Source organism: Schistocerca cancellata, chromosome 9 (genome assembly GCF_023864275.1).
Source record: "Schistocerca cancellata isolate TAMUIC-IGC-003103 chromosome 9, iqSchCanc2.1, whole genome shotgun sequence".
Classification (NCBI taxonomy): domain Eukaryota; kingdom Metazoa; phylum Arthropoda; class Insecta; order Orthoptera; family Acrididae; genus Schistocerca; species Schistocerca cancellata.
This window is the reverse complement of record NC_064634.1, coordinates 356592608-356619551: the sequence shown is the minus strand read 5'-3', so window position 1 is coordinate 356619551 and position 26944 is coordinate 356592608. Positions and strand designations below refer to the sequence as shown.

The 26944-nt window shown below is 42.4% G+C and overlaps 2 protein-coding genes across 2 annotated transcripts in view; one reads left to right on the top strand and one right to left on the bottom strand.

Annotated features, from left to right (window-relative positions):
* The window catches only part of LOC126100182 (superoxide dismutase [Cu-Zn]-like), a 138644-nt gene extending 130129 nt beyond the window's left edge, over window positions 1–8515 (top strand). Inside the window, exon 5 of the mRNA XM_049910742.1 lies at window positions 3324–8515. Within this exon, the coding sequence (XP_049766699.1) occupies window positions 3324–3590 (267 nt within the window). The 3' untranslated portion in view covers window positions 3591–8515. The remainder of the gene's footprint in view (window positions 1–3323) is intronic.
* LOC126101410 (uncharacterized) overlaps window positions 1–26944 on the bottom strand; it is a 667375-nt gene that overhangs the window by 312106 nt on the left and 328325 nt on the right. The gene's annotated exons all lie outside the window — the stretch shown is intronic.

Below are 26944 nucleotides of genomic sequence, written 5' to 3'. Positions count from 1 at the left end.
AACTGCCATCTGGTTTCTGTACAAATTGTAAATAGCCTTTCGCTCGCTGTAATTTACCGCCGTCACAATGGGAATTTGAAAGAGAGTATTCCAGTCAACGTTGTCGAAAGCTTTCTCTAAGTCTACAAATTCTAGAAATGTAGGTTTGCCTTTCCTTATTCTATTTTCTAAGATAAGTCGTAGGGTCAGTATTCCTTCGCGTGTTCCAATATTTCTACGGAATCCAAACTGATCTTCCCCGAGGTCGGTTTCTACCAGTTTTTCCATTCATTTGTGAAGAATTCGCGTTAGTATTTTGCAGCCATAATTCATTAAACTGATAGTTCGGTAATTTGCACACCTGTCGACACCTGTTTTCTTTGAGATTGGAATTATTACATTCTTCTTGAAGTCTGAGGGTATTTCTCCTGTTATACATCTTGTTCACCAGATGGCAGAGTTTTGTCGTGGCTGGCTCTCCCAAGGCTATCAGTAGTTCTAATGGAATTTTGTCTCCAGGGACATTTTTAAAACTTAGATCTTTCAGTGTTTTGTGTTAGCAGAAGAGCCAACACCCTGTTACGAGTGGAGGCCGAAATGCACGCGTTTTAGCTCACGCAGGCTGGCGTGAGGAGGGAAGAACTATACTGACGTGAAGTCTGGAACATGACAAGGAATGAGAATTCAGAAAGCGGACGTAATTAGTTTGATACTTAACTTTAATCCGTTAATGATGAACGTCGCTCTTGACGGTACATGATTCACAATATTATCTGTTCAGAATACATTCTTGAAGATAGTAATTATAGTAACTGAATATGGCGCCTTGCTAGGTCGTAGCAAATGACGTAGCTGAAGGCTATGCAAAACTGTCGTCTCTGCAAATGAGAGCTTTTGTAGACAGTGAACCATCGCTAGCAAAGTCGGCTGTTCAACTGGAGCGAGTGCTAGGAAGTCTCTCTACACCAGACCTGCCGTGTGGCGGCGCTCGGTCTGCAATCACTGATAGTGGCGACACGCGGGTCCGACGTATACCAACGGACCGCGGCCGATTTAAAGGCTACCACCTAGCAAGTGTGGTGTCTAGCGGTGACACCACACAGTGCTCTGTTAAATTCTTCATGCACTAACATATCTCGCATTTCATCTTCATCTACGTCCTCCTGCATTTCCATTATACTGTCCTTAAGTACATTGCCCTTGTATAGATCCTCTATATACTCCTTCCACCTTTCTGCTTTCCCCTCTTTGCCTAGGACTGGTTTCCCATTTGCGCTCTTGATATTCTTATCTCGAAAGATCTCTTTAATTTTCCTGTAAGCAGTTATCTATCTTTCTCCTAGTGATGTATGCCTTTACATCTTTACACTTGTCCTTTAGCCATCCTTGCTTGGCCGTTTTGGAGTTCCTGTTGGTCTCATTTTTGAGTCGTTCGTATTCCTTTTCGCCTGCTTCATTTGCTGCATTTTCATATTGTCTTGTTTCATCAATTATACTCAATATCTGTTCTGTTACCCAAGGATTTCTACTTACCCTCGTCTATTTATCTTACTAGAACACAATTACAGGAATTTTACATCCAATTTATTAATAAAATAAAGAAAAACAACTGCGAGTACACTGTTGAAAATGGTGTAACATTTACAGGTGGCCTTGCCTCAGTACGTTTCAAAGTGTACCGGGTGATCAAAAAGTCAGTATAAATTTGAAAACTGAATAAATCACGGAATAATGTAGATAGAGAGGTACAAATTGACACACATGCTTGGAATGACATGGGGTTTTATTAGAACCAAAAAAATACAAAAATGTCCGACAGATGGCGCTTTATCTGATCAGAATAGTAATAATTAGCATAACAAAGTAAGACAAAGCAAAGATGATGTTCTTTATAGGAAATGCTCAATATGTCCACCATCATTCCTCAACAATAGTTGTAGTCGAGGAATAATGTTGTGAAGAGCACTGTAAAGCATGTCCGGAGTTATGGTGAGGCTTTGGCGTCGGATGTTGTCTTTCAGCATCCCTAGAGATGTTGGTAGATCACGATACACTTGCAACTTCAGGTAACCCCAAAGCCAATAATCGCACGGACTGAGGTCTGGGGACCTGGGAGGCCAAGCATGACGAACGTTGCGGCTGAGCACACGATCCTCACCAAACGACGCGCGCAAGAGACCTGTCTAGCAATATGGGGTGGAGCGCCATCCTGCATAAACATCGTACGTTCCAGCAGGTGTTTATCAGCCAGGCTGGGGATGATGCGATTCTGTAACATATCGGCGTACCTCTCACCCGTCACGGTAGCAGTTACAAAACCAGAATCACGCATTTCCTCGAAGAAAAGAGGCCCGCTAACGGTAGATGTGGTAAATCCAACCCATACCGTGACTTTCTCGTCGTGCAATGGAGTTTCCACGACAGTTCTAGGATTTCGGTAGCCCAAATTCTGCAGTTGTGGTCGTTGACAGACCCACGGAGCGTGAAATGAGCTTCGTCGGTCCACAACACGTTACTCAACCAATCGTCATCTTCCGCCATCTTTAGAAACGCCCACAGCGCAAATGCCCTCCGCTTCACTAAATCGCCAGGTAACAGTTCATGATGCCGATGGATTTTGTACGGATAGAATCGGAGGGTACGCCTAAGTGGCAACCAAACAGTAGTGTATGGAACGCCGGTGCGACGTGCGACTGCACGAGCACTGACTTCCCCGTGCATAGAGGAACCCGCTACAGTCTCCATTTCTTCCTGAACTGTCCCAGCAGCATTACACCTTGTGCTCGGTCGGCCACTATGGGGTCTATCGTCTAAACAACCCGTGGTTTCGAACTTCGAAATCACTCTCGCCACCGCTGCATTTGTCAACGGACCTTTACCCGTTCGAATCCCCTTTCCAGTGGCGATAGGATCGTAACGCTGAACTAGCACATTCCCCATTCTGATAATACAGCTTCACTAAAAGCGCCTTTTCAGGTAATGTCAATATGCTGCGACTGCTGGCGCATCTGATTCTCTCTCTCATTACAGCTCCTTTTATACACGATTGTCATACGTAGTCACTGACGTATTGCTGTCCAGCTCCATCTGTCGGACATTTTGTGGACTTTGTTTTTTTTTTTTTTGGTTCTAGTAAAACCCCATGTCATTCCAAGCATGTGTGTCAATTTTTACCTCTCTATTTACATTATTCCGTGGTTTGTTAAGTTTTCAAATTTATACTTTTTGATCACCCGGTATATTCCAGTCTGCCTTCTTTAAATTGTGAAGCATGATTTGTGCTGTAGTTGTACCACCTTGTATGTTGGTGCGCCTGAGCCTGTTTTCTTTTCTCTGCTCGGCAGTCTACTCACGGCGGCCCTCACGATGAGAAGCGTCACGCGGGAGACCTGGGCAACATCGAGGCGGGCCCCACTGGCGTGGCGGACTTCGCGGTGCTGAGCGACCGGCTGTCGCTGGTGCCCGAGAGCAAGTACTACGCCGTGGGCCGCGCCGTCGTAGTCCACCAGAAGGAGGACGACCTGGGCAAGGGCGGCAACGACGAGTCGCTGCGCACCGGCAACGCGGGCGCGCGCCTCGCCTGCTGCGTCATCCGGCCCCTGCACTTCTGAGGCGACCGGCCCGTCCCGCTGTACTCAGGAGGCACCGGACACCGAGGCGAATGTGGAACAGGAACATGCGGTCGCTGACGGCAGCTGTCGGAAACAGTAGGCCAGCGAATTTGGCAAGACTGGTGAATTTTCCCCAACCGTTGTGTTTACATGACTCGAAGACATGTGATCAGAACTATTGCATGATGTGGCTACGGACATAATAAAAAAATCAAAAATGTTCAAATGTGTGTGGAGTCTTAAGGGACTTAACTGCTAAGGTCATCAGTCCCTAAGCTTACACACTACTTAACCTAAATTATCCCACGGACAAACACACACACCCATGCCCGAGGGAGGACTCGAACCTCCGCCGGGACCAGCCGCACAGTCCGTGACTGCAGCGCCTGAGACCGCTCGGCTAATCCCGTGTGCCTATTGCAAAAAGATAAAAAAATAACATGGCTCCAATTATTACTGTACGTAGTACTGGTCTAAACTAGAAACAACATGTGTCAGAAAACAAAATAAATGTTCGGATAGGGGCCATCCTGTCTTATAATAGCCATCTGTCCGTGGTCACAACAGCATCTGCTCAATGTAATCACCATTACTTCTTATCCTTAAATCTCCCTTCTCTAAGAATCACAAACACGTGCAACTATACCGGACAGCCCCTAGACTTGGTCAAATGCATGTGGCGGCAAACACTTCTATCGATGAGTGTGGAATACACCAATGTCTTTAAACATCCTCATTGCCAAACATCAAAGGGATTAAGGTCAAGTGAACGGGGAAGCTATGTTACTGAACCTCGCTCATTAAACCTATGTACTGGGTACTTTTGTAGTTGTCTTTGCCGGCCGGAGTCGCCGAGCGGTTCTAGGCGCTACAGTCTGGAACCGCGCGACCGCTTCAGTCGCAGGTTCGCATCCTTCCTCTGGCATGGATGTGTGTGATTTCCTTAGGTTAGTTAGGTTTACGTAGTTCTAAGTTCTAGGGGACTGATGACCTCAGAAGTAAAGTCCCATAGTGTTCAGACCCATTTGAACCATTTTAGTTGTCTTTCATCAAGGTTGCATGTTTCCAATACAGCACATAGATACTAGTGATCGTCACCTGTTAGTTTTTCTGGTGAAATGTGTGGACCTATGACTCTGTCGCCTACAATTCCGCCCACACTTCTCCGTTTTCTTCGTCTTTTCCCACTCATGTGGAGCCGACGCTCTTGACAAGTCTTTTCCATTCTCCTCGGTTCCACACTTCCTTTCACTTTCCCTCAAGTCCTCCTGTACGTAGTCCATCTATCTTTTTCTTGCTTTTCCCCTTCATCTGCCACCTCCCACTACCACTTCTACCGTTCTCTTGCCAATGCAGGTGTCGCTCCTTCTCATGACGTGTCCATACCATCTTCGTCACTTAACGTTGCCTCTTATTCTCTTGTTTCTAATCTTATGGGCTCTGATGACGCCACAATTTCTTCTTCACACTCTCATTTCAGCCACACTCATTGCCTTACAAATGTTCCTTAGTTCGTGCACATGTTCTCTGGTCCGTACAGCATTCCAGATTTCACTGCTGACTTATACATCATTCCTTTAGTCTCTATATTTATTCTTGTATCACACGATACACCTGACGACCTTTAAGAGTTCATCCAACCTTTCTTGTTCTATGGGCTACTGCCATACCCGAATTTCCATCACCAGACGCTGTTGATCCTGAGTGCTACTGCCTACTCTCGTTAGGCATTGTCTACCCACGCATTGTTACTAAAGCGAAACACATGCTTGCTTCCGTGATCACTCGATGATTTGCATCTGCCCACACGTGGTTATTGTCGTAAGTTATTATCCCAATCTGTGCGAATAATGCCGCATCAGTAAATAAAAACATGCTGTGAACTTCTGATCTTCAGCGCTCCGCCGTGCAATGAAACACCGCGAACTAGACATCATATTTTAAGAAGAAAAAAGCAGGATATCAGCCCCACAGGCGGATCCCGCGTGAAAATTTGGGCCATAAAGCTGATAGTATGCACTTAACGAACTTCTGAAAATACAGTGTTCAAACTTCCGCGCAGACCGATTGGATGTCACTCGCTCCGTCCCACTGAGGTCCGGGTGCGAAGTGCTGTACAGTGGAGTGGCAATCAGAGCCCTGCTATTCGTGGGACGTTGAAGGTGAGGGAAGAGGAATGGGGAGTTTGATACATCTGCCCAGCGTGTTTTGAAATCTCGCTCGAGAAAACATGTTATGCTACGCGAAAAATAGCAAGTAATGCACTTAAGATGCCAATTTCACACAGATACAGGTTCAACATTATGTTAACAACAATTTCGTATTGATATTTTGCAGCTATATAAATGACTAAAAACCAAAACGGATAAAACTAACCAACTGAAGAATTATTACGAAATGATTTTCAGTTTACAATGTAATCGTATAAGTCATGTTGAAATACGTGATCCTGCAAATGTGCTTTAGTTGAACATTGACAGCTTTACAACCCAAAAAGAATAACGTACAATAGCACTGCACAACTTCTTAATAACACATTCATTCGTTTCATTCATTTACACCGCATTTTTAAACCACAACATGAAAATGTTTAAAACAAAGAGATCTATGGCACCTGCTACATGTTACAAACCGCGCACTTCGACGCAGTGAAGACACAATGACACATTGTTACCTATGTCAAAACAGTATTTTACAAACGTCTTTCTCATTCCACTGTACAGTACTTCGCCCTCAGGTATTAAGCGGACGCAGTGGGCCGGAGCTAGTGACAAACCAACCGCTGCGCGCAGATGCTTAAAAGGTGTACTTTCGGATCATAACTGCGTACTATCAGACTGATGGCCCTTTATTTTGCCGCAGGATCGATTGCTGGAGCTGATATAGTGCAAGTGTGCTTTTTCCTCCTTAAAATATCAGGTCAAGTCGGAGCAATTTACTTGTTAGAACACAATGGCAGAACACACGCTGTCACAGATACGGATGAAATAACTGCGCTTGTAAAACTGATCCTGCATGGCCTTGATTTGTACCTTCAGAGGCTCCAGTTTTCCCCACAGATGTTTCAGCATCATCTTCTACTTGTCGCAAACAGTCGATCTCCCAAGCCCGCAGGTACACCTGCTGCACATTTTTTTCAGGTACAAGTATTACCTCCTAAGAGTCGTTAGGTGCATTTTCTCTGGTGCTTCGGCGGAATCTGCTATCTCGTTTCTGCAACATGTAGACAGTGTCATCCCAAACAAATACTGCTTATAAAGTCTTTCTTGCAACGCCTAACGTCTACGGAAAGTGTTGGTTTGGTTCCCGTTACAAACAAAATTATTTTCTAAACGTAATTACGTAATTTTACGTGCCTATTCGACAACGTGGACCCAAACCAGTCTAGTGCGATATTCGTTTCATCGGTATGTATTAACAGGGTCAGTAAAACACGATGAATAATCACTATTAGACTGATTTGGGACTGATCTATCGAAAATTTTGCTTTAAAATCGTTTTGTTTGTAACGGGATACAAACCCACGCTTTCCGTCGACGCTCGGCATCGCAAGAAAGACGTAATAAGTAGTATTTGTTTGGGCTGACATTATCTACATATTTCAAAAACGAAATTGCAAATACCTGCAGAAACATTAGGGAAAATGCACCTGACGTCTCTTTGGGTAAACACGCGGTATAAGGCAACGCCGAGAATGTCTAAATAACATATACCTGTCGATTGGCTAAAACATGGAGAAATACCACATCTCCCCCTTACCACGTGGAAAATCAGGGTTTCAATTCACTGTTTGCATTCCACAGAACCAATCATCGTGTTCTGACGACAGCACAACCATATATCGAAGTGTACGGAATAACTGATGAAGCAGAAAGGTGTGTGTTATTTCTGTCAACAGCATCACAGCCAGAGGATTAGGTACGGATACAAACATAACAAATAAGAAATAAACAGTGAACGAAAACAGGAAGACAGCCTACGCTACCACTGGCCTTACTCAATGCAAGTAAAATAGCCCATTCAGCAACAAATATTTGTCTACATACAAATATTTATATGATCGCTTTTTTCTAGTGTTTTTAACCACACTATATAGCCAGCATAATGAGGTGTCATTCCACCATAACAAGTCTGCAAGTCGTCACTTGACAGCCTCATTTGATATCCACTGGCAGATCGCTTTAATTGTACACCATGTTCACCAAGATCTACTGACTGCACTTGCTTATGACGACACACACCCTGCTCTCTCCCTCTCAGGCCTTCTCAGGCAGTCGCCGTTTCATTATTATCGGAAGAGGATATCATTTTTTGTGCTGCCATTCAGGAGATACAGGGAATATGGCGAACTGCAGCAGTGAACAAATATGTTACGGCTTCAAACGTGCGCGACTCGAAGTGCTGTGGCAGCTCTCTTTGGACATCGTACGGCGAAAGCACTTCCAGCGAATGTACTGCAGTGGCATCGCATTTCAGCGGGACTGTGACGAATCATCTGTTTGTAAGCAAAGAAATGCGTCATACAGCTGCTGTGGTTTGGTCACTGAGAACGCTGGGCTTTGCACGACTGGATTTGGGCCACATCGAGAGGATAAAGTGCTTCACTGAACGAGAGGACGACACCATCGAAAGGATTATCATCTCTGTTGCTACATTTCAGGATAATTTCACAAGACAGCCATATTCCACTTTTTACTATAAGCATAAAAGCCTGTGGTCTTACATTAGAGCTCCTCATCTAACTCAACAACTACTTGTTATGATGTATCTACGTCATGTTATTTTAAATTCTGTAATATCTTTGTAAATATTCACAAACATGACAAGTTGCATTCAGCGACCTTATGTTCCTGTTCCAAATATGTCTGTCGTGGTTTTCCCCACCTTCTATATTTATTTGTCCGAATAACCTTGAGGCACCGTGTATATCTTCACCATTCACTCACTGTCTCCCCCTCGCTGGGCGGCCGGCAGCGTGTACATGACACGTTTTTATTGCTTCCCTATTTCAAAATTATAAGTTTCGGTGATCTTTCATCAGATTTCACCTGCGAATGTATCAGCTGACGCTCGTGTTCTCGTCTCCATATATATCCCTCCTACTGCTACGTCATCATCGATGTCAATAGCTCACTGTCACCTTGGTCGCATTTCAAAGTATTTCATTAAAGTTCTTACTCATCGTGAAGAATGCGTTTGTACGTGAGCTGTAACATTTTTCGAGAAACGACAATAGAAGAACGTTTTGGTATTGATGCGACTCTGTACTCCGTATGACTGAATTACGTCTCTCTACCCTGCTCCAAAATTTGAAGCTTTTGAGCCGTTACGCCGTATTTTCACTGCGGGATATGTCACCTTGTATTCATGTTTCCATCCTTAACAATCGACCACTTTTCCTCCCGATTAATGTGCAATGTTAAAGAATTTTACTGTAATTACCAGGACTCCATTTCTATGTGAAACTGTGAAATTTTCTGCCTTTACCGTCGAATTTCACTGTATGTATGACAGCCACAGTAATACTGTAATCTGATAACAGTGTCACAAATATATGCACCTGTAACTTGCACAAAAAAAACAACACAACATGTACTGTTTACGCACCATATCGTCATTGTATTTATAAGATTCTGCAAACAGTAACTTCTATACGTTTTGATTGTGGATTTTTGTACAGTAAATTATGAATGCAAAATAAACTTATTATTGTACAATTTCTTACACTGAATATATTAATGTAAACATTTGTGTCTGCTTCCTGCATCAGTTCGTACTTCGACTAACTCTCACTGTATGAAGTAGTGAAATCAAATTCATTACGAAAATCTTAAAACCACGTCTTTGTACTGCTTCTCTACATTTCTTCAGATCCAAGCATTTATACCTCTTACAGATTTGATAAATCTGATTCAAATCCGCCGCCTGAGATGGCAGCCAACTGGTGACAGCATCTCGGTTTTTTTCAGCGGGGTCAGATTTTCGTGTTCCGTTATTTCATTTGTGTTTTTCAGCAGCGTCAAAACTTTGGGAGCGAACCACCGTTTCATGTGCGTGAACAAACGGAGATTGCTCAAAGCCAAGTCTAGTTTGTAGGTGGATCTTCAAAAGCGTCCCGTTTGAAAAGACGCAACAGGTCTTGTGTTTGCGAGGCAGAGTGTGGTCCAGCATCATCATGATGAAAATTCGTGCTTGCATTCTTAAACAAACGGTACAGTTGATGTGCACCTTTAGTAATTACAATCGGTACGTATGCAGCACAAATATCTCCTTGAATGCGAACAGCTTTGACATTTTTTGTTTCTACCATATTCATTTGTGAACGGATTCCATATCTTTTGCGATTTTTTAATTGTAACGCTCATTCTGATGTACTTCTGCACGCTGATGAGAAATTATGTATCGTAGAGACTGATTTGACGCTTTTTGTTCGATTGGGTACATAAAATTACAAGTGGGACAAAATTTTGGTTGTACAGAGAACCAAAACAAGGTTTACGTTAAGTGGACCACACCTTGCCTATCTAACCCATGTTAATTTAGGCAAGTATTTGACCCATTTCTGAAAAAACTATTTGATGCAAGACCTTAATATTCTTACTGTATGTTACATGATGCTAATAGAGACAACTGTACTAAAATCTACTTTATCCATTTTATAGTTTTTAAGAAATACTTTTTTAAATTTATTAACAAAAAATATTAAGTTTTTTCTGCAGAAAATATTTTTTTTTGTGAACTTCCTAATTGGGGAATATTAATGAATGTAGTAGCAGAGGTCGTTTTTTATGTTATGCAGAGTCTCTGAAAATTTCATGCATTTATCTATGATAGCTTCTGATATAATGGGGCATATTTACTGAACATTTTAGTTTGCGGGAAATTGACTTTAAAGAAAAAACTTTTGAAATTTGTTACTTACAGTTAATTAAAACTGTCCTGCTGCATATGATAGCCCTTCTTTGGCCTCTATCAGGTCTTCCAGCTTCTTTTTCACCTTCCTGGATGTTTGTCTTGCTTTCTTGGCCATATTACATGCAGACCTGTGTGGATCGGCTATCCTCATTTCATCGCAGTGTTGCAGCCCAGTGATCATATTTTCACCAGGATTAATTCCCAGCTTTTTCAGTACCCAGCACTTTCCAGTATTACCACAACTGAATGTAATAACAGCATCATGAACTCCTAGTTTCATTGTATGCATGCCTACAAATACAGTTTTAGGAAGGCGGTTCCAAATTATGCTGTTGAAACATTCATTTGGGTTCTGTGTCTGCCCATGCAGACATTTCCTTAGAAGATCAGGATGAACCAAGTCTCTGAAAATAGGTTTTGTTGTGGCGTTGCAAGACAGCCACGCCACTCGGAAGTAGCCGAAATGCACGCGTACACACACGCCGGCTGGCGTGAGGTCTGAAACAGGATACTTAATGAATGCTATAAATAAAAGTACGGAGCTTCTGTTTACTTAACTTTAATTCATCCTTGTGGTACATCGCTCTTGATAATACAAGTGAGACTCTCAGATATGGTTAATGGCGCCTTGCTAGGTCGTAGCCATGGACTTAGCTGAAGGCTATTATAACTGTCTCTCGGCAAATGAGAGAAAGGCTTCGTCAGTGTAGTCGCTAGCAAAGTCGTCGTACAACTGGGGCGAGTGCTAGTACGTCTCTCTAGACCTGCCGTGTGGTGGCGCTCGGTCTGCAATTACTGACAGTGGCGACACGCGGGTCCGACATGTACTAATGGACCGCGGCCGCGGCCGATTTAAAGCTACCACCTAGCAAGTGTGGTGTCTGGCGGTGACACCACAGGTTTAATTGCTGTAATAACAGCAGCAGGAAGAGAATGCTGGTGAGAATAATATTCTCCATGTGCCTGAGCCCTATTGTATTTGCTCCACGAATTTTCTCCTGACGGACACAATCCATGACATCAGTAGAGGACGTTAGGTATAGGCTTAGCTTGCAGGAGCTTCTATATAAATAGATGTGAAAGAGATGAGTACATTTGTAAACAAGCACTGCAAACGTAAGTATAACAACTACTCGCAATCACACTTGAACAAAACTAACAGCGTGTTTGAAAGCGTGTTGTTTACAAACAGCAGAAACAAAAGAATACCGACCGTTGCATTCCAAGGATAGCCAACACACTCGGGAGTAAAAAGAAATCCCTAACGTGCAATGTAGAGGATATAAATATCTAAAATGTATGCAGAAAAGTGGCTGACAGAAAAGTGTGCGTGGCATATAAGCACACGTGGTAGGAAAATGCTCTTTAAACGATAGAAAAAGTTTTTTTCGGCAAAATACTTTTCAGAGTACTTAATTAAAACCTTAATCTATCGAAATGTGATGAAAATCGAAAATCGATTTTTTTTTACCTGTACTACGGTGTGGTCCCCTTAACGCTAGTTTTTCGCATGCAAACTCGTGAACAACTTTTGTCTGGCGTGGCTCCATCTATTGTTGTGGTTTTCAGTACTTACACTGGTTTGATGCAGCTCTCCATGCTACTCTGTCCTGAGCAAGCTGCTTCATCTCCCAGTACGTACTGCAGCCTACATCCTTCTGAATCTGTTTACCATATTCATCTCTTGGTCTCCCTCTACGATTTTTACCCTCCACGCTGCCCTCCAATACTAAATTGGTGATCCCTTGATGCCTCAGAACATGTCCTGCCAACCGATCCCATCTTCTAGTCAAGTTGTGCCACAAACTCCACTTCTCCGCAATTCTATTCAATGCCTCCTCATTAGTTTTGTGATCTACTCATCTAATCTTCAACATTCTTCTGTAGCATCACATTTCGAAAGCTTCTATTCTCTTCTTGTCCGATCTATTTATCGTCCATGTTTCACTTGCATATATGGCTACACTCCATACTCTCAGGAACGACTTCCTGACACTTAAATCTATACTCGATGTAAACAAATTTCTCTCCTTCAGAAACGCTTTCCTTGCCATTGCTAGTCTACATTTTATATCCTCTCCACTTCGACCATCAACAGTTATTTTGCTCCCCAATTAGCAAAACTTCTTTACTACTTTAAGTGTCTCATTCCCTAATCTAATTGCCTCAGCAATGTTCTTAATTGGATGTGTCGTCACTACCGATAGTAATGCATGCTCTGACAACTGGGTTTGTAAGGAGATCTTGTGGCAGGGCGTACTATTCTTGCACCAGCGCGGTTGATAACTGATGGACGGGCGTGGGTGCATTTGAGCGAGCTGTAATAGTCTCCCCTATTCAGTCTGTATATTGAGCCAGCAGTAAAGGAAACAAAATAAAAATTCTGAGTTGGAATTAAAATCCATGGAGAAGAAATAAAAACTTTGAGGATCGCCGATGACATTGTAATTCTGTCAGAGACAGCAAAGGACCTGGACGAGCAGCTGTACGGAATGGACAGTGTCTTGAAAGGAGGATATAAGATGAACATCAACAAAAGCAAAACGAGGATAATGTCGAATTAAATTGGGTGATGCTGCGGGTATTAGATTAGGAAATGAGACACTTAAAGTAGTAAACGAGTTTTGCTATTTGGGGAGCAAAATAACTGATGATGGTCGAAGTAGAGAGGATATAAAACGTAGACTGGCAATGGCAAGGAAAGCCTTTCAGAAGAAGAGAAATTTGTTAACATCGAGTATAGATTTAAGAGTCAGGATGTCGTTTCTGAAAGTATTTGTATGGAGTGTAGGCATTGTGGCGAAATAAATAAAAAAACATTTGTCAAATTATTGTGCTTTTTAACTTTAGAATTTTTGAAAGGCTTTTTTACGGATTGTATTGACCGGCTTGAATGCGGACAAATACAGTGCTGCGTGAAATATGCCTGTAATATAATTTACCATTCCGATTAATTACATTTTGAATTCTACGTCATTGTTGATTTAATCAGAGTTCTCACCTTAGACGTAGAATTAGTCCTTCTGCCACAATATTAATTCATCAGTCGCCATCGAAGTTCTTCTCTTTGTTGACCGTGTGTATCTTCCTAAGTCGGCATCGGTTCACTTCACGAAGACGGTGGAAACCAAGGAATACAATGCTACGTTGCTTTAAATAATTTTCGTAACACTTCGATACTTCTCACTATTTTTTATTCACAAGACAATAAGACTTGCTCTGCTCGTCGCACAAACCATAATTACTAACAATATGGCTGCCTTTCCGCAGACACCAAAAATTACGTCCATTCTCCACAAGGCAACAATCGAAAGTGTCCCTTAGCTCCTTCTTGGAGTATGAAACAAAAGAGAATCCAATGTGAACATTACAAAGATTATAACCTACAAGCCTCTCAATTTAATCTTTGGCGCAGCCTTTAAGGTATTGTATGTCTCTGCGTCGGAATGTGTCATTACAACTGCCCCCCCTACTGTATACTGTCACTAGAAAATTTTATTTGGTTGACAGGATACAGTAGTCGACCTTGCAATTGATAGGTTTGGGGTTCTTTTATTTACGAACTTCATTTCTATTGTCTCATTTTCATGGCACTGTGAATTCTTTGGTATTACTGAGTGTGTGTCAGTATTTTGGTATACTTATGCTCATATTTACAAACCTTAATCCTAATATACAAAGTTTTGGTTAATACTGAGAAAACGACATCATGTGGTAAAGTTTGTACAATAAAATATACAATGAATACAACGTTATTTACAAATGTTTCCTTCCTCATCAGAGGTGAAAATTAAGTCCTTGTATTGTCTTCTGTATTTATTCTGGGGCGACGAGCTTTGTTCCCTAGACCCAGTGTTGAATATGGGCGGGTGATACGCGCGCCTGATTGTTTGGTCGTCCGTTAGCGGGCGACGTTGGTTGAATGCGCGCGCCAGTGCACTGAATATACACCGACGTGCGGGTACCGTCAAGACTTCCGAACCTCAGTATGCGTGTGCTTTTTGTAGTTCCTTCCAGTACTTAGACTGGATACGACGAGGTACATTGGAATATGTGCCCCGAAGAACACACCACACTATGTGCGAGGCGGAGGACGATCCCGTCGATGCAGCACCAGGTAAGAAGCGTACCATGTCAAACTTGTTTGGCATTGTCCTTACCTATTGTGACGCCATGGGTCGTTTGACGATAAAAGCTTCAATTTTCGATGTCACTTGTTTAGGCTCGCTGACACTTGTAACGTAGCACTGCTTTGCACAATTTTAATTTCTACCCACACCACTCTTACAGCGAGTATTGCGATCGAAACTTTCTTTTTCACTACACTTTTTATTCCGCATTAATCCCTTTTACCTATTGTACCGAGATTCATTTCCCTCAATACTTCTGGTCAATGTACATAAATATTCACAAATTTGTAAGTCACGGGACTTGGCATGAAATACAAAGTACATCACATACAATGGAATAATATTAAACACATACAATACATTGGTTACATTAATTACAGGAAAAAAACTATCGACGAAAATTGAAAAAAATTTTTGACCACTCATAGTGGCTTCTTCGTCTTGGATTTTACTGACACACACACCTTTTTCCATTAATCAGTTAGAAGGAACAAGTCCTTTGTTTTCTTTCTTGAACTCGAGTGTAAGTTAAGGTTTACCTTCGTTACGTATTCTTCATACGCAACGACATGCATCAGCATGCAGAGAATACACCTGTAGCCGCCCCACTACAGCTCGGGAAGGGAATTTTCTACCTTCTACTTAGGGTAATGGCAACGACTACGTGTATGCTACGGTTTTTTACGTATAAACTCTGAAAATGCACGAAATAATCATTTATATGCAGCATAACGCTTGTAAATCATTACCTCTAATAAAATTTCCTACATTAACATAGACATATAAACATACAATCTTGAAGTTCAGGGTGTAGCTACTATTAATATGTACAGTGTCATAATAGCGGCACGCCCTTGTGTGTGTGTATCATTTTCAATTAAAGTGCGCTTATAGGCGTCTTGTGTTATCATGGGAGAAAAAAATACAGACATTTTAATGCATCGGTTGTCATGAAAATCTATGTCCACGAATAATCAGACTTTCATAGCTTCAGTGCAGCATGAAATTCTGTATGACGTTTTTTTTCATAGTTTATTTTATAGACGATTCCTTTGCTTACAGGTCGTCGATCACACTACTTACCTGTTTCTCGTATAGCGGCGATGTCATTTTCATTCTTTGTGACCGTAAATCGTTATATGTATGAAAGATATAATTTCAACATGATTTATCCTTTCATGTTTCAAGTGGGTAAAGTAATTCATACCTTCCTTCTGCATACATGAGTGAAGCATCGCTAATGTTGCACTTTGTATCAGGTTTTTCGTATTTTCTCGTAAACTCGTAGAGTCTTACGGTTTTAATTAAGTTGTTTCTTGACGTTAGGTATACCTGTTTATACGAGGTTGTCTTAGAGTTTAATTTTCCTTATACACTTCTACGTTGTTTAAGTTCCTTACATGTACAGAGCTTCTTTCGCCTTTCACACATTCATACATACGTTTATACACACAAAAGTATCTACCACTATAATATACACATTTCTGGTGAGGCCCTTTTTCGGTGCCTTGCACCATTCCTTCAATATTCCAAAATAATTCAGAGTGTGCTGAGCATCGTCCCTTCATACTAATAATACTTACAACTAAATATTTCTTCTTACATACATAACAGCCTTACGGTCCATTAATGCGCAATCATTCCATATTTTCCTCCTTTACACTTTAGCTTTCGTACATGTAACCTCGTGTATAGCTTATATATTCTACAAAGTTGTTTGCTGAGTGCTTTAGGTGTTTCCTAACGTTAATGTGTTTCTCTCTCTCTAAATCCTAGGTATTTGTTTTGAGAGCGATTCAGTTCATTACTCACGCTGCATAGATCTGTTTATTATTTTCCTATTTTAAAGCTTGTGTCATTCTTTTCCTTAGTCACAAAAATTCACACGTTTACCTTGTTGTTCATTCTGAAATTCGTTAGCTACTGTGTAATGTAAATGTATGCGTTATCTCTTTGCTTTCCTCTTTGCTGCTTTTTCCCTATATGTAATGGTGTGTTCTTCTCGTGTACATAGCCTTTCTTCCGGTTATATATCTGCATTATTTATTTATTTTTTTTCTATTTTCTTTCTCCTTCCGTACAAGCTAAGATTTTTACTCAGTATAATATAATATTACAATACCGTCCATGACCAGTATGTACTTGTATGTTCACTTTTATTACGTAGTACCAGCTTATAATTAAATTTTCTAAACTGCTATTTACAAGACTTGTGTACGATTTTCTTTCTTGTTTTTGAATGGCTTTCATCACTGTGTCTCATAGTACGAGTGGTCTCAAAACTTTTAAACATTCCGCGCATGCGCGCTTACATACCACGATTGAACTGTAGGCGCGGGGAAAACTCTGCATTGTTGGTGAACATTATTCGTGATAGCCACCATCGTGTAATAGAGTCACGTGACGCCTGGACTCGACCGCGCATGCGCCTTCGCTCTTTGTATACACTCAGCTGATCGGACAGGGAAGGGGGAAGATTTCTCCCCGGCTCGCTGCCTACAGCGCGGCCAATGACCTCGTCTTGACATGCAGCTATCGCGTGCTCATCACCTGAGCGTTGGATTGCAACTTCGACGCGAGGCTTGTTGCTCGTCTCAAGCGAACAAACCCTGGCCTTCGCGTTAATTTGGCTTCGTTCCTCTCTCTTAAATAATTGAGTTAGACTACAAAAGTACCGTATGGTTTATTTTATAGTGTTAAAGACTCACAGTAACACATGTTTCATTAGATGTGGTTAACTATGCGTTGTTCAGCTGGCATATGCCCCCAGTTGATTACTAGTTTCGATGTTTACTTTATGCTGCCGGAAAACTTCCATACCTAAAATACAATTGACGATTAATTTCTCAACGATTAAGAATGTACAGTTTATCGTGACATCGCTAATGGTAACAGGTATTTGCGTCTGCCACTTAATACTTTTTGACTTGTTACCTACAGCTGTCAAGATTTTACAATTTTCCGTTGTCAACACTGGTACTTTTAATGCTTTAGAAACTTCTTTAAATAAACTGTTAGAAATAATATTCGTAGATGCGCCTGTATCTAAAATTACGCTGGTAATTATAGTTCCTATCTTTGCTGTTATTACAGCCTGCACGAGGTCACTTACCTTGTCCGGTGCTTTCATCTCTTCTTCACATAGATCTTCTTCTACGGTAGCATCCTGATCATATCTTAAAAATAATTGTTTAAGATGTAATGTGTGCTTGTTTGTGCCTCCTGTTGTCAAATCGGTCGGCCGGTGGGGGCTCATTGCAACCGATTGTTGTTTACCGGGGAAGACAACGGCGTTGCTTCATTACTGTCCGTTACCTCTACGAAGTGTACTGAGTGGCTATTCTGTCGCCAATTAGTTTCCGGACCGCTGCGTGCAACATTTTCTTGCGACCGGCCGTCGCTATTCCTCCTTGGTCTGTCATTTCTATTACTGTAACTACTGTAATTTTCATTTGTGTGCCGCCTTTCATCACGCGGGCCTGACCAATCGTTCACGTGATTTCTATCATTTCCATTCCGGCGTGGACCGTAATCTGCACTATATCTTCGGTCTTCACGTCTCTGTGGCGCCGAATTCCTCTGATTTCCGTAATTCCAGTTTCCATTATTTGACCTTGTCGCATACGGATGCCAACTGTGTGGGTTTTGTCCACTGCCATTAAAATGATATCCGTTTACGTTATTTTGATTGGTTCCGAAATGTTTATTCCGATTACTTGTGCTCGGCTCTTCTTCGTATATTAGATCAATTGAGTCAAGCACGGAAATAAAGTATTCAAGGTCGTTCTCCGGTATGGTTACCAATTTCTCGCGTAAGTTCGCGGGTAGTCTGTTTTTCAGAATTTTGAGAACATCTACGTGCTGTATTGGATTGTTCCAATAGCGCGTCTTATTCAGATACCTTTCGAAATACTTTCTCAACCCGCCGTTTTTGAGGTTGATTGGTTGTGGGTTGAATACCTCACGTCGCAGTCTTTCTTGGACCCCAGTAGACCAATATTTCTCCAAGAAAGCCCGTTCAAATTGTTCGTAGCTGACGCACTGTTCAGCCATATCTGTGGCCCACAAAAGTGCGTCGCCTTGTGTGAAGCCTACTACATATCTAATCTTCTGTGCCTCAGTCCAGTTTCTTGGTAAGACATTTTTAAATGCTCTTACGAATACGACTGGATGAGTTTTTCTGGATTCTGTGGAGAAAACTGGAAACTGTCTATGTTTCAACAGGCTCTCATCGACTAGAATCGTCGAGATGCAAGGCAACACGCCTACTGCCTGTTGCAGCACCGCGTTTGGCGAATAGCCATTGTTTGCCTGTGCCGGTGCGTGCACATACGCCGGACGGGCGCGTGATGTTCTGCGTTATTGACATCGTAATCTGGCACGGGTGAATAAGTGTCGCGCTGCCTGTTGCTTGACGTAGGCAAGTCATTTGAAACATTCAGTCTACCAGCAATTTCCTTGCGTATTCTGTCCTCGGCTACTTTGATTTCATTACCCAATTTTTCAAAAAGTTTTGTTTCCCGGTCAGTTATTGATTTATTTACATTACCGTTTTCTAAAGTTTCATTTATTTTGATAATGTCCGCGTTGATACGTCGAGTCTCCTGTTTCAGAAAACCGACTTCTTCGTTAACTTTATTAACTTGGTCAGGTATTTCTTCACATGCGGGCTGTACTCTTGTTAAATTTAATTGAATAGCCTGTACGTTTTCATGTATTTCTTTTTGTACGGTTTGTGTTTGATTGTCTGTTTCTACTATTTCTGACAGTTCCTGTTCCTGTTTGTTTGTAAGATCTGACAATTTCTTTTCTAAGTCATTTGCCAATACATTGTATACACTATTGACGGTTTTGATGACTTTGTCTTCGATCTTTTGATCGATTTCATTGGTGAGCTTATTTAAGCGTTGATCGAAATGTCTGTGTATGTTTTCAAATTGCGTGTTTACACTTGAAAACTGCTGTTGGAACCCAATTTCCATGTTTGACAATTTTGTGTTTGTCATGTTGTGGCTGATTTCTAGATTCGACAATTTTGTGTTGGTTGTGTTGTGGCTGACTTCTAGATTCGCCAGTTTTGTGTTCGTTGTGTTGTGGCTGATTTCTAGATTCGCCAGTTTTGTGTTCGTTGTGTTGTGACTCATCTTTAAATCAGATAATTGCTCGCTCACATTTGACATCAGACTATATAATGCCTCAAGCGTAACTGACGAAGCTTGTGTGTTTGTATTTATGCCATTATTTGTTGCCATTGTTTCTCTGCCACGGTCTGATTGAATCGAAACCGGGCTAGGTTCACTGATTTCACGCGAAATATTTTCATCTGATCTGGTGATCGATGCTTCATCGACTGTGCACAAGGTTTCATTTGCAAGTGGTTCGTTATTATTAATCCCTGTGGAGTGCAATTGATTTGTATTTACTTCTACATTATGTTGTGCTGAAAAACTAATTGCGTCATCATTTACGTCAATATTGTCAGAATCGGTGACGTGTCCAAGAACATTTGTCAAATTAAAGTTCTCCGATTCCATTGTGGAGATATTATTTTTATCTGTACTTTACTGTTAATCTAAATCTTTAAATTCTCTCACAGTTGAATTAATAAAAATATCTCGCGATTGTTATTTGTTGCGCGTCGGAAATTTACAAGATGGCGCACTACGTCTTCTAATTCTGCGATTGTTAAGCATAAAAAATTAATTATCAAAGTGTAATTGTGTGTTGCCACAAACACTACCAGGATTTTAATATGGAAAGGAAAAGGTTCTGCTTTAAGTGGAGCTAAGCCAAGGTGCAGCCACTGCATGCGTTTGCGCTTTCCTACCTTAATTCCGGCTGAGCTGCGTCACTCACGATTACGTTAGTTTTGTAAATCCTTGTCCTTGTTCCTTCTGGTTATTGTGCCATCCGTTTATACAGTTAATATTGTTTCACCTTATTCGTCATTTTCCATGTGCGTCATGTAACAGAGAAACAGTAATTAGTACAAGTACATTTGTAGCACAACAATGAAGTACTTACTCTTTGTTCCACCAGCACTGTCCCTGTCAGCGGTCGCCAGTGTGGCGAAATAAATAAAAAAACATTTGTCAAATTATTGTGCTTTTTAACTTTAGAATTTTTGAAAGGCTTTTTTACGGATTGTATTGACCGGCTTGAATGCGGACAAATACAGTGCTGCGTGAAATATGCCTGTAATATAATTTACCATTCCGATTAATTACATTTTGAATTCTACGTCATTGTTGATTTAATCAGAGTTCTCACCTTAGACGTAGAATTAGTCCTTCTGCCACAATATTAATTCATCAGTCGCCATCGAAGTTCTTCTCTTTGTTGACCGTGTGTATCTTCCTAAGTCGGCATCGGTTCACTTCACGAAGACGGTGGAAACCAAGGAATACAATGCTACGTTGCTTTAAATAATTTTCGTAACACTTCGATACTTCTCACTATTTTTTATTCACAAGACAATAAGACTTGCTCTGCTCGTCGCACAAACCATAATTACTAACAATATGGCTGCCTTTCCGCAGACACCAAAAATTACGTCCATTCTCCACAAGGCAACAATCGAAAGTGTCCCTTAGCTCCTTCTTGGAGTATGAAACAAAAGAGAATCCAATGTGAACATTACACAGATTATAACCTACAAGCCTCTCAATTTAATCTTTGGCGCAGCCTTTAAGGTATTGTATGTCTCTGCGTCGGAATGTGTCATTACAACGGAGTGTAGGCATGTATGGAAGTGAAACGTGGATGAGAAATAGTTTAGACAAAAAGAGAATAGAAGCTTTTGAAATGTGGTGCTACAGAAGAATGCTAAACATTATATGGGTAGATCACATAACTAATGAGGGGGTATTGAATAGGATTGGGGAGAAGACAAGTTTTGATACAACTTGACTAGAAGAAGGGATCGGTTGGTAGGACATGTTCTGAGACATCAAGGGATCACCAAATTAGTATTGGATGGCAGCGTGGAGGGTAAAAATCGTAGAGGGAGACCAAGAGATGAATACACCAAGGAGATTCAGAAGGATGTAGGTTGCAGTAGGTTCTGGGAGATGAAGAAGCTTGCACAGGATAGAGTAGCATGGAGAGCTGCAGCAAACCAGTCTCAGGACTGAAGACCACAACAACAACAAATTCTTCCCACATGTGTTCGACGGGATTTAAATCCGGGGAACGGGCAGGCCAGTCAATTCGCCGAATATCCTCTCATTCCAAGAGCTCCTACGCCTGCGCTGTTCGATACGGTCGCGCTTTGTCATTGTCGGCCATGAAAATGAACTCAGGATCAAATACACCCCTGAATAGACGGACAAGAGGAAGGAGTACAGTGTCACAAAAAGGCTGACAGGTGAGAGTGCCGTGTCCAAAGGTTTAGAGGTCAGTAAGGCAGTGCGACATTATGCCCCTCCACACCATAACACCTGGACCACCAAAACGATCACGTTCAACAGTGTTCCTGGGTGCATTACGTCTTTCATCTCTCGTCGTCTAAGGACACGTCCAAAATCACTAAGCAAAGTGAATCTCCTCCCATTCCAGAAGAGCATGTGACCCAACTTCTCGTTGGTCCAGGCCCTACGCTCTTGATACCACCGCAAACGGTGCAACCGATGCGCAGGTGTCAACTGTAACACCCCAAGAAACCCGAAAACCCAAATAAGAATGTCATGATAATTTAAAGTAGGGAAGTGTTATCCTGACAGGTACGACAACTTTGAGAATAATATACACTCCTGGAAATTGAAATAAGAACACCGTGAATTCATTGTCCCAGGAAGGGGAAACTTTATTGACACATTCCTGGGGTCAGATACATCACATGATCACACTGACAGAACCACAGGCACATAGACACAGGCAACAGAGCATGCACAATGTCGGCACTAGTACAGTGTATATCCACCTTTCGCAGCAATGCAGGCTGCTATTCTCCCATGGAGACGATCGTAGAGATGCTGGATGTAGTCCTGTGGAACGGCTTGCCATGCCATTTCCACCTGGCGCCTCAGTTGGACCAGCGTTCGTGCTGGACGTGCAGACCGCGTGAGACGACGCTTCATCCAGTCCCAAACATGCTCAATGGGGGACAGGTCCGGAGATCTTGCTGGCCAGGGTAGTTGACTTACACCTTCTAGAGCACGTCGGGTGGCACGGGATACATGCGGACGTGCATTGTCCTGTTGGAACAGCAAGTTCCCTTGCCGGTCTAGGAATGGTAGAACGATGGGTTCGATGACGGTTTGGATGTACCGTGCACTATTCAGTGTCCCCTCGACGATCGCCAGTGGTGTACGGCCAGTGTAGGAGATCGCTCCCCACACCATGATACCGGGTGTTGGCCCTGTGTGCCTCGGTCGTATGCAGTCCTGATTGTGGCGCTCACCTGCACGGCGCCAAACACGCATACGACCATCATTGGCACCAAGGCAGAAGCGACTCTCATCGCTGAAGACGACACGTCTCCATTCGTCCCTCCATTCACGCCTGTCGCGACACCACTGGAGGCGGGCTGTACGATGTTGGAGCGTGAGCGGAAGACGGCCTAACGGTGTGCGGGACCCTAGCCCAGCTTCATGGAGACGGTTGCGATGGTCCTCGCCGATACCCCAGGAGCAACAGTGTCGCTAATTTGCTGGGAAGTGGCGGCGCGGTCCCCTACAGCACTGCGTAGGATCCTACGGTCTTGGCGTGCATCCGTGCGTCGCTGCGGTCCGGTCCCAGGTCGACGGGCACGTGCGCCTTCCGCCGACCACTGGCGACAACATCGATGTACTGTGGAGACCTCACGCCCCACGTGTTGAGCAATTCGGCGGTACGTCCACCCGGCCTCCCGCATGCCCAGTATACGCTCTCACTCAAAGTCCGTCAACTGCACATACGGTTCACGTCCACGCTGTCGCGGCATGCTACCAGTGTTAAAGACTGCGATGGAGCTCCGTATGCCACGGCAAACTGGCTGACACTGACGGCGGCGGTGCACAAATGCTGCGCAGCTAGCGCCATTCGACGGCCAACACCGCGGTTCCTGGTGTGTCCGCTGTGCCGTGCGTGTGATCATTGCTTGTACAGCCCTCTCGCAGTGTCCGGAGCAAGTGTGGTGGGTCTGACACACCGGTGTCAATGTGTTCTTTTTTCCATTTCCAGGAGTGTAATATCTTAAAGTTTTGATGAACACTAATTTCAATAATTACTGAGTATGTCATGATATGAAGGTAGAAAGAAAGAAAGGTTATTTTTAATTAGCTATCAAACATCTTAGTAATAACTGCAAATCAGTACGACGAAAGTTAAGTCCAAAGTAATATGTCGGTCACAGATAACATTTACTGTGAAAGAGAGTTGTAAACGCGGCGAAAAGGAAATTCAATGCGTCTATAATGCTCGATCACGGAAATGTTACTCGCTTGCTAGCTTGCTTGCTATCAAGTCAAGAGAAAGAGCACCGTTTGTTATAGTACTACAAATGGAACGCTACGAGATTGTTTTTATTTAAAAAAAAAAAGTAATATTGTGTGATACAGATGCGCGGACTTTGTTCTCAGTTATTCTGACTTGAGAACTTGAACTGAAGTGATATTCTGTTAGTGTACGACGGGTTAATGAACTTTAATTATTGGAGATATTATTGTTGGACTCAACCTTCATTTACAACAAAGAATGGACACAGTATCGATGACTGCAATATCTGATTAACCTGGAGCAGGAAACATTAATACCAACACACGAAGATAATACAAATACGCCGATTGTAAAAGTTGTAATTGTCACGATCACCGAATTGAAAAGAATCGTAATTGACCTGATCCATCGGTGTGCGAATGGTGTGATGATTATAAACTAACAGCTAAGAACTAATTGTTCGTCAGTAATGGAAATTTCACGTGTTGGCTCCATCACTAATTGAACTGTTTGATAGTTGATAATCAAGATTAATTAACTGTGAACATATTGATTGAAAGAGTGACTTGGTCAACATTGAGCATTAAAAGGAGTGTTTTTCCGAAATAATATCACTACGCACGAAAGCAAGATAGCATTATAGATTATCTTTGGACTTTCGTCGTGCTGTACTGAACAATTCTGCCTAGCAACGTAACAACAACTACTGATACTGAACCACAAATGAATTTTTCCTCGCTTCAGTGGTGTGAAACGACGCCGGTGATGAATGACTCACTCAGTACTGCAATAAATAACTAACCGGGCACAGCAAAAAAAAAAAAAGTTCAAATGTGTGTGAAATCTTATGGGACTTAACTGCTAAGGTCATCAGTCCCTAAGCTTACACGCTACTCAACCTAAATTATCCTAAGGACAAACACACACATGCATGCCCGAAGGAAGACTCGAACCTCCGCCAGGACCAGCTGCACAGTCCATGACTGCAGCGCCTCAAACCGCTCGGCTAATCCCGCGCGGTCCGGGCATAGCAAATCATCATAAAAACCATAATAGACAGTTAAAATCAGCAATTCGCATCGCTGAGAAGACTGTGTGGACTCGCAAACGGACTTTCATACATAACGCGAGGAACAATTTTCTTTAGAGATTTTCAGGTGCTGTTCCACGTTATCCGGCAGGGACAGCCAGCACTGCGCGTCGCGTCTCCATTCCACCGACCGAGCTGCAGCAGTAGCGGCTCAACATCAACAGCGACAACAAAAGGGGAGAGAGGACGTTACACAACAAAACACAGCGTACTGGCCGTCGGAAAAAGAGACAATCTTGATGCAGTCGCCGTTCCACTGTGCAGCGTGAAACTTGCTAAATGTGGTTGCAATTGCGCCAGCTGGTTGATGTGGGTCCCCTCTTGGCTGTTGCACAATGTAATACATGTGTACTGCCGTAAATGAATGTGTGTCGACCACCTCCTGTCGTTCAAGCAGTGGTGCCTGTAGTTCGGAACGCTTCCCATGAACGTGAAACAATGATGTGAGGAATGCCAAACTCCTGGGCTACATTCGTCACCCCTCATTCTTCTACCAGTCTCCCGACGATTCTTCTCAGTGCGAAGCTGCAATGGAGAATACCACTGCCACAAAGCACAATAACTGCTCGCTTCTGGCCGGGTTCTCATTCAAAATAGTCGAAAATTCGATTTAATTGCAGTTTTTGAAAGGTATATGAGTAAGGAATGTAGGGACGAAGAGGTTTTTTAATCCGTGCGTTACAAAAGTTTCTACAGCCCATTATTTGAAGCAGTGTCACGGCCGCTGTACGACGCTCTCAGCCGGATACGCCCGGCTCAGGTAGAAAACTTATCCTGCCGTGACACACGTTCACAAAATCATTTATATGCCAGTACGCATGCAAACATATTCGCCGACAACGCTGACGAACAACGTGTCCAGGCTGTCGAACGAAGCATATCCATCTCAGCCAGATCGGCTTTTCTCGCCAAGAAGAAAGAGGGAATTGCTCTCCAGGAACAAATCGAGTTAGAGGAATGTCCTAGAATGGCGAACTGAACATAAGTAAATAAAAAGCTTCTTTTAGGTCAAATCATAATTTTTGATCCGCCATATTGGATTAGCCATTTTGAAAATCTAACTACAGATATGTGTTCAGTGACATCAAAAATGTATAATAAGATGTAGTTTTGATTCAAATTGAACTAATGATACATATAAAAGCTTTCCCTGAACTTTCAACGGGTTTTTCTCGACAAACGATATTTTTAAAGCTCCGTGCAGCATAAAGAGAAAAGCATTCAACCTATTAACTTCTACCTTTGACCCCTGAAAAGTAAACACTTTTCTTGGGAACTTATAATATATAAAATTTGTTAATATTAACTATTTTTTGTAAAGCCATAAAGCCAAACATCGAACTCGAAGTTAGAGTTAGCACCATATCGTTAAATTTGTGGTTAGGTAATTTAATGTAGTATCGACTGATGTTATCCATTTTTGAGTTCAGGTAACTCCTGAGACGTTAAACTGCACGCAGTCTGCGTACTTCAAACTCGCAGGCCCTTGATCAAACAATAATTACGGGCGCCATTTTGTTTTTTTATTGAAAATGTAAAATAAAGTTCAAATTCATCATATCCCCCGCCCCCCCCCCCTGCAGAATACTTTGTATGTCTTTTCATTAGCTCATTTTAGTGACAACCTGGCCTTATCGACACATCATGTCTTTCGCCATGCTTCAGTTGCTTCGTGATGTGGCGCCAGCACCATTTCACGCTGATGTCACGCCATCTGGTGTTCAACTTTCTGTGCATGGTCAGGAGATCTCTCACAACATGCTCCCCCCACTTCGATTTAATTCCATTGAGTAGTTCACATG